The sequence below is a fragment of the Anopheles darlingi genome, chromosome 3 (assembly GCF_943734745.1).
Source record: "Anopheles darlingi chromosome 3, idAnoDarlMG_H_01, whole genome shotgun sequence".
NCBI classification, from domain to species: Eukaryota; Metazoa; Arthropoda; class Insecta; order Diptera; family Culicidae; genus Anopheles; species Anopheles darlingi.
This window is the reverse complement of record NC_064875.1, coordinates 19,128,347-19,144,669: the sequence shown is the minus strand read 5'-3', so window position 1 is coordinate 19,144,669 and position 16,323 is coordinate 19,128,347. Positions and strand designations below refer to the sequence as shown.

The following is a 16,323-nucleotide window of genomic DNA, read 5'->3' as shown; positions in this document are numbered from 1 at the left end:
GATGATCAAGGCAGCAAGGGAAGAAGGGAACAAGGGAGACGCGCCCTGCACATACATTGCCAACTCTATTTTGCAAATCGCGCTATCTAGTTGCCTCTCCCGTAGCTGCCAGCCAGCTGACTCTCGGGCGCGTGCAATCTCTAAGCAGGCGCGTGAACGAGATGTGCGAGAATTGAACTAAAAATACACGACTCATTTGACGAAGCAAAGTGAACTTCTTCAAAGGTCGCCATGGTCGCCGCCCGACCGACCGACCTGAGAGAGAGAGAGAGAGAGAGAGAGAGACTGACTGACTGGGGGGCGGCGGTGGTTTGCTGCAGTTGATTTTCATGAGCGATGCTGCTTGGCCCCAACAATCTCATTTCGCGCTAGTGCAAATATTGGTGATAAACAACAGCCGCTGAGATAGTCGACAGTCCCGCTATAGGCCCGCGTGTTGCATGAGGTCAAAACCACGAAAGAAAGTTAAAATAAAGCCAATCCCTCCTTCTGCTCGTTTCCCTTGTTTCGTTCACAGTGGGATAGCGATTCAAAAAAAAATCCCAGTCATCGTCGCATAGAAGGCTGGGCTTCAGACGACTTCAGAGGTGCTCTTGAGACGAGATTATTGTGATTTCGCTGCTGCCGTTGATGAATATGTAGTGGAAATGTGTCTGTACGGTGTGTGCCCAATGGGCTGAGGGGTTGAGACGCGACCCAAATTGAAGGTCAGCAATTTGGCCTACCGCTGTCGCGGTGGTCACAACCCCCTGCCTGATCACGATTCCAATTATTCCGGATTCTAGCGAAAGATGGAACCGAGGGGCCGGTCGCAGGGTGTATGTGTGTGTTTTGAGACAATGCACACCGAACTGGGCCACACCAATCACCTTCCCCGGGCCAGGCTTGGACTTTCCAAAAGGTTATTAGGTTAAGTTGTGGCGCTATTTTGGCGTCACTCGCCAGTTGATGGATGGATGGAGGCGCAAACCGGGGGGAGAAAAGTTGATTTTGGCGGTCGTGTTGCTGCTACCATTCCATTCCATTTCTTTCGGCGAAAGTCCCGAAAATCGGTGCACGTAATTAGACCCAACAGAGACACAAATCAGTCACACTGGCAGAAGCATCTCTAATGTGCCCGCTATTAGCAAACAAATTTCTTCGCTCTCATTCATTCTCCGTCGCGTTGGTCGAACGCGGGTTTAGGTTCCCGATGCTACCCCGACTGTCTCTCCTTTGTTCCTTCCCTCAAGAAGCGGCGGTCATTAACCTACGCAAATGGTCTATGTCGCGGAGCACAAACGAACATACATAACAGGCACAGCAACCGCAGGTGGTTTCAAGTATAACCGTATAACGCACTGCTGCCACAACGGAAAAAGGTTGGTACAGCACTAGAACGGAAAGCGCGAAAATCGTTTGGGTGAATGCCTCGTTCTGCGGCCTGCCACTCTTACCGTTTCTAGCGTGCCAAATGCCACATCGGAACAATTTTCTTGTTTCAATTATGCTTGTACGATTTGAATCGAATTCCGTTATTCTCTCTCTTTAGCCAACCATCTAGCGCTCTACTAAAACCCGCAGAATGCCGAAATGCCGAAATGCCGTTCATCATTTTGTCATGCCACGCAAAGCGGACGACAGAGCATTGCAAAAACCGGCCGGCTTATCACGGTACGCCCGTGTGGTCTCTGAAGCATCATAATAACGCGTTTCCATCATTATCGGCTGCCAGATGGTTTCGAGGCAAGCTGCTTTGTGACCTAGAAAATCACTCATTTATTGATGTGGCTAGTGGTACGGTATTTCGACAGTGCGTACGAAGACTTCTTTGTTCCAATTAAGCAATGTAAACGTACAAATCAAACAATTGCGTAACGTTTAAATTAATCCTCGAAACAAAGCAGCTCGCCTGATTACTGTGCCCATCCATCCGAGTCCGCCTATTGGTCGATTCTCCAGCAGTGGCCGATAATTGGAAAACTCTTATTTCATTTGCTCAGTTTGAAACGAAAGAAGAAAACATATGTGACACTCGCTCAACAAACACACGGAACACTCGGTGGTGGTCACTTCTCGTATGCATTTCGAAAAGTGCCCAATGACTCATCCAAACGCGAACGAGGTCCAGCCAGTCACATTGCTGTTGCTGCTGCTGCTGCTGCCAAGGATTCACAAAACTGCCACACATGCGCACCACACACTTCGTTTGTTCACCGCAATTCCAGCGTACAGCGTTGGTCACAGTGCGAAGCAAACGCGCAAAAAATCAATGATTTGCGACTTTTCACAGCCGATTTTGCCGATGCTCACCGGCTGGAATATGTTCCTTTGGGGTTACCCCCATCACATACGTTTACATACGGGAGCGCAGGTATTTCCCTGGAAACTGAATAATTCGTTGGGTGGCTTTGATTGATTTACACACCACAGGGAGTTAGTTGCTGAGCGGCTCCTGCGCCTTTCCTTTTCTTAACTTTCGAACAAAAAGCAAAGGAAAATGTTTCAGCAACTTTGATCACACACACGTTCACTCTTGCCGATGTCACTAGCGCTTCTAATCAAGCTCGGCGCGGATGATGATGCACGTCACCCGACGGGGGGGTGATGGTATATGGTCGAGAATCGATCTGCTACGACGACGATGATGCACTATTTTGCACACAGCGCGCACACTTTTCGACGCTGGTCGCAACCACGTTGGTGGCACCTGCTTTTCGTCACAAATTTAAGTAAACCTTTCAGCCTTTCTAATTGCCAACGCGTTGGGAAGCACAGAGATACCGCGTAGAAAATTCACCGTAAGAAAATTGGACAAAATCATTCGAACACTGCAATTCAATGTGGCCAATCCGTGAAGGCCCGGGTTCCTTTTCGTTGTCTTCGTCGTTGTCGTCGTTGTCGTCACACGACGTCGTAAATTCGTTCTGCACTCAACCACGCGTGAGGATGTAATGAGAAACACTAGGAAAGAAAGCTCTCTTTCCTAACACGAACGAATGGTGGCCACTACTACTACCACCACCCAGCAGCAACAACAACAGCAGCAGCAGCAGCACTACCAACAATTCCTTCACTCCCACCACCCGTTTCCTTGCGTTTTCTCTGCAACCGTTCCAGAGCGGGTGGAACAACTGCTTTATCTCTCATAAAAGGAAAGGCACGTTAGAGAATTCTAATTTTTTTAAAGTTTTTTTAAAATTAGAAAAATGTTAACGCAAACATGTGCTTTTGTTTTTTTTTTGCGAAAGTTCATTAATCGGTGTTTGTTTTACGGTCGAATGCGAGCGTAAAACACCTCCCATCGAAGGACACCTACTCGTCGCCTATCGCGACACCTCATCTCGTCGTCGGTCGGTGGTCACTTACATCCGGTCGCATTCACACACACACACACATGCAGGTGACCAAACGGTACGTAAGATGGTGTGGTGGTGCGTGGGACGGCGGTATTCGATCGCTAGATGATGTCAATCCACGGGTGAGAGCGTGCGACAAGGTCAAGTGAACCGATGGACCCACCAGAGGAATGCCGCCGATTCACGCCGCACTTCAAGAACGCATAATCAGTTCTCGTGGGCCCGAGACGAGCGAAATCTTTCGTTCTAGCATCATCATCTCTAGAGTTACGTCATTGTCAAACGGAGAATCGTCGTGTCGTTGCTTAGCAGCACGCATGCTCTCCGATTATTCCATGCCCGGCCTGCTACAGCTGCTACTCCCAAGCAGCAAAGAACGTTGCATTAGTAAAAACACGCATGCCAGCAGGCAGGAGATAGAATGTTGCCGTAAAGTCCGAAACGTATCACCTTCATGACCCGTTTCCCACCCCCTGCGTACACAATAGAAATTCCATTCGTGGCTTCTCTCTCTCTCGTGTACTCTTGAACAACAACAACGGAAGGTTACACCTCTCACCCAGGTGTTTCTTCTTGTGCTCATACGACGATGTGTCATCGACTGTGTGGGGCTTCCATGAGGGGCGACAAACAAAACGAGCACGTACAAACACACACATACGGCGACAGGTCCTCAACCGATATATGGTGACTTCGATGACTGCTGCTACATACCGAGGATGGGGAAGGGCACCAACCAGCTGTTGTTAATTGTACAGGACGGGTCCTCCAAATCGAGCCATACTTATGCAATCCACGGAAAGATATGCGGACAGTAGCTGGATATATTATTAGATCACCCCGCAGGGACGTCCCGTGCACGACAAAAGGACCAACATGTTCGAACGAGGCAAACAGTGGATTTTTGGTGGCACTTTTCTGATCGAGAAAAATCGATTAGCCAACCTTCGCGGGGCGTCCACCGCACTCCGAACTAGCGCACGCACGGCACACACTATCGTACTATCATCACTTCTCGCTCAACTACACGCTCGAGGGAGTAGTCGTCGTCGTTGGTAGTAGGCGTTGCGTAGCGCACCACAATGAAGTCTATCTCAATAGAAGTCGTCCAAGTGTGTTCGCCTGCCACACGAAGAAAACACTAGCAGCAGTAGTGCCCCTACAAACACAGCCGCAAACACACACACACACGCAGCTATAATCGCGCACCATTGTTGGCAAAGAACACAGCGGACCGTCGTCACCGCCGTCGCCGTTTACATTAAACAATAAGAAAAATAACGACCACAAAGTAGTCGGCGGGCAACACTACGTCAGCATGCATAAACATACTCGCACGCACGCACAAGGTGTATGGCGTTTTCGCACGATGATAACAACAAAGCAAACGAATCAGTGACAAGATTATTGGCTCATCTCTGGCTAGTTCCTCCTCCTATCTCGCTTAGCGGCGAATAATAGAGCTGGCTTCTAATCAGCTAGAGCGGGGCTGAGGAGGCTTGCCTGTCTGCCATCTTTGTTGGTTTGTCTGCTGGATTTATGCTGGTAATTAATGGAAAATTTCGAAGGATACTTACGCTATTTCGTGGGCTATTGCAGATTGGAATGATATTCCGTCTCGTCGTCCCAATTTCCTCGACCAGACCTCTCGGGAATTCCTCTCGAACAGGTCGTCCTGCACACAGGTTAGTGTGTATGTGTGTGTTCGGCCGGATGTGCTCCTGAATGGTGCTGAAAGGATGAGGAGGTCAAGGCACACCTCGTACACCTTTCCACCGTGATGATGCGGATGATTTTCCACCACTTTTCACGCGCTGACCACAAAGCCCACACCGATAGGCAGACGCGTAGCGGCCCCTTTTTTCGCAATTTCGCCACCAGCCACTTGACTCACCAGCGCGACGCCACTACACCACGCAACGAAACCTGCGGGATGATGGGACAAAGGGCACTGTGCGGGCTGCTGGAGCTGCGGGGCGGAGGAATATCGGCCACTTTGCTCCTTTCGAAAAGGATCCACCTCTGGCAAAGAAGAGCACTGCGACGAGGCCAGCAAAGTGAGGCGAGAGAAGGCGCTCGAAGCGAAACTTTTTCCACCCTTGCACCTTCTTTTTACTGCACCGAGAGCACTTTCACAGGGCGGCGGACACGCTCCGCGGAGGTCGATCGATCGGGGGTCGAGGACTTTTTCGCGTCACGCACCGGATCCGGGAAGAAAATTCCAAAAATTTCTGGCGACGACGACGACGACGACGATCTTTTCGCGATTCCAACTTCTCTTCTTCTTCTTCTTGCTGCTACTTCTTGCTCGCTTGCTTGCGTTTCTTTTTTCGCGTTCACGCACACCGTTGCACCGAGTTTTGGGAACGCAACGCGCGCACGCACACACTCGAACGTGGGGAGTTTCTGGGAAAAAAATTCAAAATTGTGTTTACACTGCCTAGTTCAGTGACCCATCGCGTCTTCCACATTTTTCCAGATGAGAGTGCGCGCCTCGGGAAATTGAAAACGGTTTGCCAGTGACCCATTTTTGAACTGAGATTAATGTAGTTTTCGCATCTTCCCGCGTACACGTAAAAAGTGTATGTTGTTTGGCATTACCGTAGGGTAACGCTTCGTGTGGCACCGGCTTGTGGCTTCGAGTGGCTAGTTTCCAGCGGCAGTAGTTTTTCGTGTTTTTCTCGACGCAGGATGGAAAATCACAGGCCGCAGTATGCGGTTATTGCTGGGCTGTGTGCTTCATCAGCCAGCTTGTTCGGAAAACTAACGTCCAACAGCCAGCGAGTGGCGGAAAACATCGGACTCCCGGGGGTAAGTACACAAAGCCTTCGAATATTACAAGCGACTAACGATGATATTCGGATCGAAGGAACGATATAAGTGTACCCAAAGGTATCGTGGGAGTTGAAATGTACCCAAACTGACTAATTATAATCAGGATTTAAGTACAAGGCCGAAACGGAGTGCTGAAAAGGTTTGTTTTTGTTGGCTCGACCGTTTGACAGATGAAAGCGAGGAACGGAAGAAGAAGACAAAGAAGCCCGGAACAAGTTGCGCTTGGGTCGAGTTGTCGCAGCTAAAAAGTGAAGCGACAAAATTACGGGATTTTGTGTCGTGTCGTAAAGTGTGTGTTGTTGTCTTGCACTTTCCGTGGAGTTGTTGTCGTTGTTGTTGAGGAGGATTTTCGTTTCGAGCGGCTCCGAGCCCCGAAGGAGGATGGGACCGACGAAAGTGACTCAAGATGATCAGCAATTTAATATCGACTTTGTGGGCGCAGTGAAGAAGCATTTTTGCCTCTTCGACAGCAACAGCCCGGAATACAAGCAGGCCGTGATGCAGGACAAAGCTTGGCAAGCCGTTTCGCAGGAGGTAGGCGAATCGGTGGACACCTGCAAGAAGCGCTGGCGCAACTTACGCTGTTGCATGACACGGTACCTGAAGTCCGTGCGCGACAACACAGATTTGGCGGCCAACGGGCGTCGCAAGCCGTACTACCTGTACAACTACATGAAGTTCGTAATCCCGTACCTGAAAGTGAAGGACGAGAACGTGTCCTCCTATGAGTACGAGGAACCACCCTGGACGAAACCGAATTCGTCTGCAGGCGGAAGCAAGGATGCTTCGAACCAGGGCGAGGAGGAAGATGAGGATGATGAAGTAGAAGACGGTCCCATGCATGAAATCGAAACAATCGACGTTAATGAGGAAGAGGATCCCAACCAGCAGGAACTCAAGCAAAGCATCATCCAATCGATCAAGATCATTGGCCAGCAGCCACAAACATCCAGCGAACAGCAGCAACAGCAACAACAGCAACAACAACAGCAGCAGCCACAGCAGATTACCATAAGCGACACATCGACGGCGGTGGCGCCGGCCAACACGACCACGACTACGTACGAGATTTTCACCGGACCACCCGTGAAACAGGCTCGTCTATCGAGTTCGTCTTCGAATTGCGATGCTATTAACTCCAGCAATTCACATACTGCGACGATAAAGAAGGAACTGTTGAACGCGCGCCAGTTTATCACTCTCACCGCCGCCGCCACTTCGACACCAAACACGACGGCGGTGCCCGTGTTCCACAGCCCCACAATCGCTACGCAGCATCATCAGTTGACCCCCGTTCCCGCTAACTTTGCGCAACAGGCATCTGATGCACAGCTACACCAGCAGCAGCAACAGCAGCAGCAGCAGCACCCAACAACACAACAGTTTACCTTCTTACCGAGTACAGCACAGTCGCAGATACCGTGCGACGCTGACCACAACTTCTTCCAGAGTCTCATCCCGGACATTCTATCGATGACGATGGAGCAGAAGCGCAAACTGAAGATCGGCATTCTCCAGCTCATCGATAATATTCTCAATGTATAGAGAAGGCGGTCGTTACATTCGTCGAGATAGCACCATATTTCCCACTCGCACCTGCCCATTGCAGTACCCGATTGACGACGCGTACTATAGAGATTAAGATTTGACGTAAATTTTAGCAAAATCATAAACATAATGTACCATTTAGTATTTAAGTTATTGCAGAGACCCTTGCTGAAACCTTCTTTATGTTTTGTCTACCTGATTGTCAACCTGACCCTTTGTTTAAAAGCCAAATTGCTCGGTATCTTTTGTTATAAACAAACGACAAATGTGAAAAGCACTTTCTTCAACTGTACAGTTGCCTCATAAGCAGATCCGTTTTGCGATAGTATACTATGTGTTTGTGATGTTTGAAACAAAATAAAATCGATTTTTAGTAAAATTCCAAACTCTTCTCTTCAACTAGTGGCACTTGCTGGCGCAAGTGCTGTGCGTAGCGATCATGATCCTGCTGAACGGTTGCGTATGGCGGTTTTTTGTTAAAGCTCTTCACACCGGAAACGGATCGTCGCTGGTGGCATCGTTGGTTAGTGCAGCAACGAATTACGTCGCCTCGGTAAGGAACATCCTTCACATCCTATCGCTCGCTGAGAGCATCACCAACAGAAAAAAATGCTTATCACCGCGTTATATGATCCCATTTCGCAGGCACTACTTGGTTGGTTAATTTTTGATGAGCAAAGCACGATCGTCTGGTGGTTTGGTACATCGCTGGTTCTTGCCGGTTTGCTGCTCATCTTAAGCGGAACCGACAACGAAGAACACTACCAGCATCAGCGGCAAGTGCATAAGGACAAATGATCGATTATGGAATAAAATAGATCATTTTGGATTTATTACGCAAATGGATTCGCGAGTCTTAAAGTGTTGTCCGAGCCGCTGTCTTAATTCGTTGCACCGTGTTCACGATCGGTGTAACAATTACGTACAGAGCAATGAGTGCGATCGCCACGACCAACATCAAACGGACGGTTGCATCGTTATCCTCCTGGAACCAGCGACCGTACACGCCCAAAGCGATGGTGGTAATAGCGAGCAAGTACGTCACGGTACCGGCTATACCGTGCCCCAGTTTGCTGTACAGTGGCCTCACGTACGCCCGGAGCTGAAAGGCGTACTTGGTAGTCACACCGCCGGCAATCGATGCCAACGTGGCACAAACAGTCACCAGTCCGAATATACCGTGCAGTGTCTGAAAGTGGGGCTTTCCGAGTCGTATCTTGTTCAGGAAGATGCATACGGAGGCGATGCTGATCAGAATGCCAGCAACCGCCTGTAGCAGCCAATGGATGAAGACTCTCGTTCGGTGATTGCATCGGTGGGTGAAGTAATTGGTTCCCGACATTGTCAGCACAGCTTGAGACATCAGAATCAGGTACTGTTGAAAAAGAAATCACCGTGAGAACACGAGCCATTGATTGGAGCACCATGACTTACCGCAATCACCATGAAGGAGGGATGCCACGAAAACAGGACCACCGCTTTGTTGAAGCAGTGGTACGTGATGAACCCGGCCACGGCAAACATAAGCCCATTCGCCAACACATTTAGTAGTGCCAGCTTCCGGCTAAACCGGGGCGATCCTGCCGCTCGATCGGTCGCACTATTTCGTTTGTTGCGATTCATTTCGGGATCATCCGGCTCTATCTGCGCTGGTGAATCGTGATCTTCGCGTCGCTCGTCTCGGTACTCTGCGAACAGTTCTTCTTGTTCCGCGCTGCTTGCCCTCGTTTCGCCACCCCCCATTCCAGCAACTCTCTTGGCTCCAACGCTGCCGTTCTGATAACCGTTCCCAACAGCCCTTATCTCACCTGCGGTACCTTGCGAGTTGGATTTTACCTCCTCCTCCCGGTCCACGATGCCCCGTCCACGATCATCACCTGGCAAAATTGCAAAATCACAAAAATGCAAATTACGGAAAATAGAAAGCAAAACAAAAGCATTAACTATGGTTTACACTACTTGGTCCAATTCTAGGCACGATCGATAAAAACGGCGGTGGAATTGGTTGCTTACCGGATGATCCTGCCTCGGTATCCTTTAGGCGATCGTAAGGAACGGATGTGGTCTGCGTTTCACCGGGGGATTTTCCCATTCTACCCAACACGCAGGAGCACTCCGCTACCGAATTCTGACTGCAACAATAAGTACCGAACGGAACGGTGGTTCAATTCGCACTCGACAATTATCACGCCTTCGCTGAAGTGCGCCTCCGATTTTTTTGCTGGGAATGTGGGATCAAGCAAAAAGTGTCGTAACACACGATTGCCTCCCCCCACACCATGCTTATCTCCTGCGATCCGGCGACTACACTGAACGGTTGGTTGCGCTCCCAAGAACCCTCTCAATTCCTAATTTCTAATTAACTGTTCATCAGTGCGTTGAAGTGGAATAAAAAAATTCCCGAATTGTAGTTCAGATTATCAAATCTACGATAGAGTGGACGAAACGCACGATCGCTTCATCACGTGCCCCCACTGTCTAAGAAACGGCGCGTAAATTTGGGATCCGCGATGAATGGAAGAGGACCACTTTTTGCTCTAAACGAAATTGTCCACAGTTCGACGCTTTAATCAGAAGTCGTGCCATTTTTTTGTCTTCCCTCGAAAGCCAGAAACAGGATCCGCAACAGGATCACCAGCGGTCGGTGAAAAGATTTCCGCTTTCTTGAGTTGTGATTTGAATTTTTATGGTTCAGAATTATGGTTCAACGGAGCATCGAGTACAACCCTGGATCACTTTGCAAAAGCGCGCCATCGCCGAAAGATAAGAACGCCGAGAGTTTTACGGAAAAGGCTTAAATTGATTTTTCTCCAAACTTTGGTCGCAATCTCATCATGAGCAAAAATCGTAAGTATGTTAGGGTAGTGCGCTTAAAATGCCATCGAAATCTTATCACCTTCCCTCCGTCCTTTGCTCTTTCGTTCCGCTAGAAACGAAATCGTCTCGCGCCGGACTAACGTTCAGCGTGGGTCGCACGCATTCCTATATGCGCAAGGGAAACTACGCCGAGCGTATAGGCGCCGGCTCATCGGTTTACCTGACCGCGGTGCTCGAGTATCTGGTGGCCGAGGTAGCGGAACTGGCCGGAAACGCTGCCCGGGACAATCGCAAGTCACGGATCACACCGCGTCACATTCAGCTGGCCGTCCGTAACGACGAAGAGCTGAGCGTGCTGATGAAGGACATCACGTTTTCGGAAGGCGGCGTAATACCCAACATTCACTCGATGCTGTTGCCACGCAAAACGGGTGCTGGCTCTTCGACTGCACAATACGCGGCAGCTTCCAGTGCTCAAAGTCAGGAATACTAGGAGTAATAAGAAGAAAGTTCTCCCTTATTTTTTTAAATCTAGTGTAATGTATTCGGCCGGATCTAATCTGGACTCCGGATCGTTGAGGTGGCGGTTATCTAGAAGGCCGGGTGAAAGATCTGAAGAATGTATCATTTTTAGGTTGTGGAGTTGGACATTCCCAATCGAAACTAGTTTGTATCGTGCCATCAAAGCGGGTTTTAAATAAAGTATTATTAATCGTTTTCGACGAAAATAGTTTTCCCACACTCCTTGGCGTCGGTGCATCAAGGGTTACCGACCCCAGCTGTCAAAGGCGGGAAGAACGCCGGTAAAAAAGATTCTTGAACTGGAAAAATGCTCCGGCCGGAGGTCGTAAAGCAACTGACCTGTCCCTCGGTGGGCCTGGCCACATCGTGGACCATTAAGTGCAAAAATGTGCCTTGTGAAAGTTTGCAAGAGGTTAGAACGGGCTTCCGGCGGGAACTGTGGCCTTTCGCTAAGGGTAAAATTGCCAAGAGCGACACCAAAGCCAAAAGCCTTCGGGAGCAGGGTAACGCGGCGTACTCAAATGCTCCCAACGATCCCGCCAACGCTCTGCAGCTCTACAATCAGGCCATTTGTATGGCGGAAGATGACTCAGAGGAACTGGCATTAGGCTACGCCAACCGGTCCGCTATCTACTTCAACAGAAAACTCTACCTCGAGTGTTTGCAAAACATCGAACTGGCAAAACGGAACCCCTACCCGGAACAGCTGCGCCGAAAACTTTCCGAGCGTGAGGAACGCTGTCGGAAGGCTTTGGAAAAAGCCGGTGAGAAAGAATCGCCGGAAGTCGCCCCTGGAACGAGCCCTAGTCACTGTTCGCTGAAACCGTGCCTTGAGATGACCGCGGACGAGTGCAGCATTCGCACGAGTCGCGATTTGAGCGTCGGAGAAAAGGTGCTTCTGGAACGGCCGTTCGTGCTGGTGCTGGAAGCGGAAGTCGCGTACGCGCGATGCGACTATTGTGGCGCATGCAACGAGCATAATCTGCGCCCCTGCAAACACTGTACTGCCGTCATGTACTGCTCGGAGGAATGCCAGGAGCAGGCGCTGCAACGGTACCATCAGTTCGAGTGCGAAATTATCGATGATCTGCAGTTGCTGTACCGTGGACCAAAGGCAACACGTGTACTGCAAGTGGCACTGCGACTGTTTTGGCTCGGTATTCTGCTTTACCTAGAAGCACCGGAACAGTTCGTGAAGCGGCTCGAAACTCCAGAAGAACTCGCCCAGTTTCGCGATCCTTTCGCACTGGAACCATCGGATTATTTGCTGCATCTTTTGGCCAGTTTTTCCGAGGAAGAGCACCACGAGGCTGCCCAAGACCAAACGGCAATGACGGGCAAGTGTGTAAACCAGTTCCTCACCATCCTAACGTATGTGGTGGCTGTCGAAGAAAACGAATCGTTGTCGCGACGGCTGGTGGGGCTGCCGGGAACGGAAAAGCTACATCACTTGCTTTATCAGCTGATCTTTCATTCGGACAAGCTAGCCGACTACAATCTACCGGATGCGACCGGTTACTATCCATTTACGCGTCTTCTTAGCCACTCCTGTGCACCGAACAGCGAACGCATCAAGCACGATCTACAAACCATCATCGTTGTAAAGCGCCCGATCGCCAAACACCAACCAATAACCATTGCTTACAGGTACGTCGGTCTTATCTTTGACGGGGTATAGCAAGTCTTCATACGATCCTTTTTCTTGATTGCAGGGACGGTCTTACGACTGAGCGTATGATCAAATCTAAACGCCAGGAAACGTGTCAGAAGGAGCACCACATCAAAGAGTGCGTTTGCGAAGGTTGCCTGGCGGACTATCCAGTGCTGGAGAAAATCGAGAAGGATGAAACGCTCGAGGCCGAACTGGAAACGATACGTAATTCTACGTCTGCGGAGCAAAGAAAAGCCATTCTAGCTGATTTCCTGCAGCGGCATGAAAGCGTCTACCCGAAGCGAGAGTTGTACGAAGCCTGGGCGCTTTATCGACCGTTTGTTACGGATGATTTGTAACGTCCTAGTGACCGACCGAGAACGATTGCTGCCATACGATCGAACAGATTAATTAAATTACCTTTATTTGTGAGAACGCAAAGGAACAGGAGAACGTTGTGTTTGCTCCGTTTAACTCTATTTGTCCTTACGATCGGCATTCAACGAGTTGATGATGCGGTTCACTTCGTTGGCCACCAGATCGTCTAGCACGACCCCGTTCACGTCGATGAAATTGGCGGCCGATTTAATGACCGTTGCCTCCCGGATGCCGCGCGTATCCTTCAGCTGCACCGTCAGCTCGTACTTGTCGTCGTACTTCTTCATATCCGAGCTGGCTTGCCATCGCTTCACGTTGCCACTGGAGTCCTTCTGGTTGCTCACGACAAAGATACCCTTCTCGACGTACGTGGTGTACACGGTCAGTACACCCATCAGCAGGAAGTAGCAGCAAACGCACACGATCAGGATGGGTTTGGAGGTCGGGAAGGAATACTGATAGTCGTAGCCGAGGGCGACGAGTGCGATCACGACGGCCAGGGCGCAGATAAACAGCCGCCCGTCGATGATGGCAAAGTGCTCCTTCATGTTGCTATGGTTCATCAGCGCACTCTTCACCGAATCGTCCAGGGCATGCTTCACGGCGGTTCCGTCCCATTTATTGATCTGCACCACCTGTTTTTCCGAGCAAACCGGTCATTAACAAAAGCTGTGACGTGTCCTAAAACAGCGGCGGTTCGAAGCCGGGCCCAAACTCACCTCTTCGTCTTTGCCTGGCGCGGCATCACCCTCGGCTTTCTTGGACTTCGTCATTTTGGCTTGATTTTAGAAAACTCCGGACGTGGCCACCGAAAGAAACTCCGATTCCAGGATTTCGCGATTTTCCAGGACCCGGGGAGGTGTTGGACGCTCGTGTCGTGGATGTTTGTGGATTTGTGTGTGTTTGTGTGCGTGTGGTCCGTCAGTCAGGAAAGTTTTGTCCACATGAAGCGAGAGAAGCCCACCGTGCTATAAAACGACACGGTGGGATTTATGGATGGTTTTCCCTCAAAATTACAGTTTAAATCTGCGGGGGAGGGAAATAAAATCGCATTTTTCCCTGGAGGCTGACCGTTTCTTTAGTATTCTGAGAAAGTTTCACATTTTTCTGAGCATAAACGAGATGGATACAAGTTTTTGGAAAAATCGCCAGCATCTCTTACCTTTCTCTCGCAAGAAAGTGTTAAAATCGAAGAGAAAGCAACTTCACCCCCTCCCCCTTGACTCTTTTGGAACCCCTTATCGGATTCTTTTCACCGGGGCTTCAGCCTCCCCCCAAATCGGTAGGTTAAAAAATCAGTCCAGACTTTGTCGCGAGGTGTGTTAAAAGAGATAAAACCACCTCTTCATGCTCACCTTTTAGCTCTCTCTCGGGTTTCTCACACGCTATGTGTGGAAGATGAAAAACGATGGAGAGTAGCGCACCTTCGTCGGCCACCGCGTGGTCTTCGGCTAGTGGTACGCACGCACGGCTCCTAGTATACACGCGGCCGAAGTTTTTTCCGCAGAAAATCATGAAAGTTCGTCGCGAACGGTTGTGTCTTGCGAGAGAAACCCATCCCCGACCGAAACATACAGCAATAGGACCGGCGTTTCGCGAAGTTTGTATTTTCGAGACCACGCTATCCGAGTTAAGTGTTTAGCTTCCGGAAAGCGCAATCAACGAGTGCAAGCATAGTAGGCAGTGATGTGCAGTGATAATCAGTGTGTACTTTGATCGAGAGTGTTTGAAAATATCCGCCCAGAAACGTGCATGGTTTTTGGGGTTGCCGGCGTCGGTCATTATTTTCAAACTGTTCCAAATCCACCATCCAACCGGTCGGTCCTACTACGCACGAACTCGGGCAGGAGAAATTCAAACCAAACCACGGTGCAATTTTGGCACTAATAAGAGAAAAGCCTGTAGTGAATTGGGCGCTCGAAGGTGGAATCGCAATGAAATGGATTTAAATTAGGCAAAAAAAAAAAACGAAAAACTGTGCCATTTGATCGTTGTTATGCATTATCGATAAAAGAGTGTGAAGCATATCGACAACGCCAGTGGGAAAGTGAAATTGATTGTGTAAACCCAGGGCTAGTGAGTTTCTAGTGGCCAGTCTAGTGTAGTGTAAATAAAGCTGAATTTGGGCAAAACACAGAGCAGTGCACCACAGACAGCTCTGTGCCGGTAAAGGCATACACCCCGGAGATTTCTCTGCCTTTCCTTTCGCGGAAGTAAAACACCCCTAAAAACATCCACTTCATCCACTGATACGATCAAGGTAAGCTTGGAGCGAGCTTGGAAGTGAATTCCTCTGTTTCGCACTAAAAGATTAAGGGTCGATGAGTTCACCTTATCTTATTTGCCGAAGGAATTATCGGCCGATGGACCGGTTGAAGAGCGGCGTATCGAGCTCGTCTATCGAGAATAGTTCCCAATCAATGGCCAGTCGCCAAGGGTTATTGCAATCACATTCGCTACGGTCGTCAATGAAATCGCAAAATGTCCCCCCCCACCCCACTCCCAGCCTGTAGAGTGATCTTCTTCTTGAGTACCGGTGACCAACACTTTGGAGGTGTCGCTGTGCATAAGAACAATTAAAATGTTCTTATTTACGACTGACATCGGTTCATATAAAACCGCTCGTATTACAAGCCCCACCACCTTGCTCGTTGCGAACCCCCACCCGGGAACGTGTTGCGATGGCTAGGATGGCGTCTACGGCCGGATGCGGCTGCCGAAATGGGGCAACAGTCTTTTATTCGTCATTTACCGCTTTTATCGCAATATTTTCGCTGACAGCCATAAATCTATGGCCGAGCTGCCATAGGAAGCGAGGAAGCTGTGCCCGATCGTCCCCCGACACTGGGCACAATTTATTTCCCGTGAGCTGGTTTCGGACGTGAAAGGTCACGATATAATGGGAATGAAGTGATAAGTTATTGGTTCCATCGATGCCAGATGTTCGATTTTCAAGCTGTTCCGCTAGACATAATCTCAGGAGGCAGGTCAACGCACACTACATCCGTTGGGTCGTAGTGTACCGTTCGCAGAACGGAAAAAAGTGGCACATACGGCTATGACATAGTAAGCAGCGATTTGCGCAAATTTTGAGCAACTGTAGCCAAGAGTTTCGTAAATAGCGCAACGAAAAAAAGAGCAATTACCGTCTTCATTGGCGTGATTTATCGGAATCATTGCCGTCTTATCTCAATGCGGCCGAACTAGGTAGCGGGGGGGACTCGCACATGTTGA

The 16,323-nt window shown here is 49.6% G+C and overlaps 8 protein-coding genes across 11 annotated transcripts in view; 5 read left to right on the top strand and 3 right to left on the bottom strand.

Annotated features, from left to right (window-relative positions):
• Nucleotides 1-5,658, bottom strand: part of LOC125957148 (lissencephaly-1 homolog) — a 34,596-nt gene extending 28,938 nt beyond the window's left edge. Inside the window, exon 1 of one of the 4 annotated variants that reach the window (XM_049689634.1) lies at nt 4,916-5,658. The gene's annotated coding sequence lies outside the window, so the exon portion shown is untranslated. Of the gene's footprint in view, nt 1-2,407; nt 2,738-2,779; nt 2,991-4,052; nt 4,495-4,915 lie in introns of those variants that run through there. The other 3 variants (XM_049689635.1, XM_049689636.1, XM_049689637.1) reach the window with 3 other exon arrangements.
• Nucleotides 5,659-5,816: 158 nt separating this feature from the next.
• On the top strand, nt 5,817-8,519 carry LOC125957173 (transmembrane protein 42). Its single transcript, XM_049689665.1, has 3 exons — nt 5,817-6,149; nt 8,125-8,274; nt 8,367-8,519. The coding sequence occupies exons 1-3, from the start codon at nt 6,030-6,032 to the stop codon at nt 8,517-8,519; spliced, it is 423 nt and encodes a 140-aa protein (XP_049545622.1). The 5' UTR covers nt 5,817-6,029.
• Nucleotides 6,187-8,108, top strand: LOC125957150 (ras-interacting protein RIP3-like). Its single transcript, XM_049689638.1, has one exon. It carries the CDS (start codon nt 6,555-6,557, stop codon nt 7,716-7,718), a length of 1,164 nt encoding a protein of 387 aa, XP_049545595.1. The 5' UTR covers nt 6,187-6,554; the 3' UTR covers nt 7,719-8,108.
• Nucleotides 8,520-8,523: 4 nt separating the features above from the next.
• On the bottom strand, nt 8,524-9,938 carry LOC125957153 (probable transmembrane reductase CYB561D1). The gene is made up of 3 exons (XM_049689642.1): nt 9,735-9,938; nt 9,156-9,598; nt 8,524-9,096 (listed from the first exon to the last, which is right to left on the bottom strand). The coding sequence occupies exons 1-3, from the start codon at nt 9,811-9,813 to the stop codon at nt 8,578-8,580; spliced, it is 1,041 nt and encodes a 346-aa protein (XP_049545599.1). The 5' UTR covers nt 9,814-9,938; the 3' UTR covers nt 8,524-8,577.
• Nucleotides 9,939-10,437: 499 nt separating this feature from the next.
• LOC125957176 (histone H2A-beta, sperm-like) lies at nt 10,438-11,260 on the top strand. Its single transcript, XM_049689668.1, has 2 exons — nt 10,438-10,568; nt 10,652-11,260. The coding sequence occupies exons 1-2, from the start codon at nt 10,556-10,558 to the stop codon at nt 11,029-11,031; spliced, it is 393 nt and encodes a 130-aa protein (XP_049545625.1). The 5' UTR covers nt 10,438-10,555; the 3' UTR covers nt 11,032-11,260.
• Nucleotides 11,261-11,276: 16 nt separating this feature from the next.
• LOC125957137 (uncharacterized) lies at nt 11,277-13,070 on the top strand. Its single transcript, XM_049689622.1, has 2 exons — nt 11,277-12,707; nt 12,773-13,070. The coding sequence occupies exons 1-2, from the start codon at nt 11,368-11,370 to the stop codon at nt 13,068-13,070; spliced, it is 1,638 nt and encodes a 545-aa protein (XP_049545579.1). The 5' UTR covers nt 11,277-11,367.
• A 42-nt stretch (nt 13,071-13,112) lies between these two features.
• LOC125957166 (signal peptidase complex subunit 2) lies at nt 13,113-14,008 on the bottom strand. Its single transcript, XM_049689658.1, has 2 exons — nt 13,809-14,008; nt 13,113-13,724 (listed from the first exon to the last, which is right to left on the bottom strand). Exons 1-2 carry the CDS (start codon nt 13,860-13,862, stop codon nt 13,188-13,190), a joined length of 591 nt encoding a protein of 196 aa, XP_049545615.1. The 5' UTR covers nt 13,863-14,008; the 3' UTR covers nt 13,113-13,187.
• A 528-nt stretch (nt 14,009-14,536) lies between these two features.
• LOC125957132 (cAMP-dependent protein kinase catalytic subunit PRKX) overlaps nt 14,537-16,323 on the top strand; it is a 29,885-nt gene continuing 28,098 nt past the window's right edge. Inside the window, exon 1 of the mRNA XM_049689612.1 lies at nt 14,537-15,349. The gene's annotated coding sequence lies outside the window, so the exon portion shown is untranslated. The remainder of the gene's footprint in view (nt 15,350-16,323) is intronic.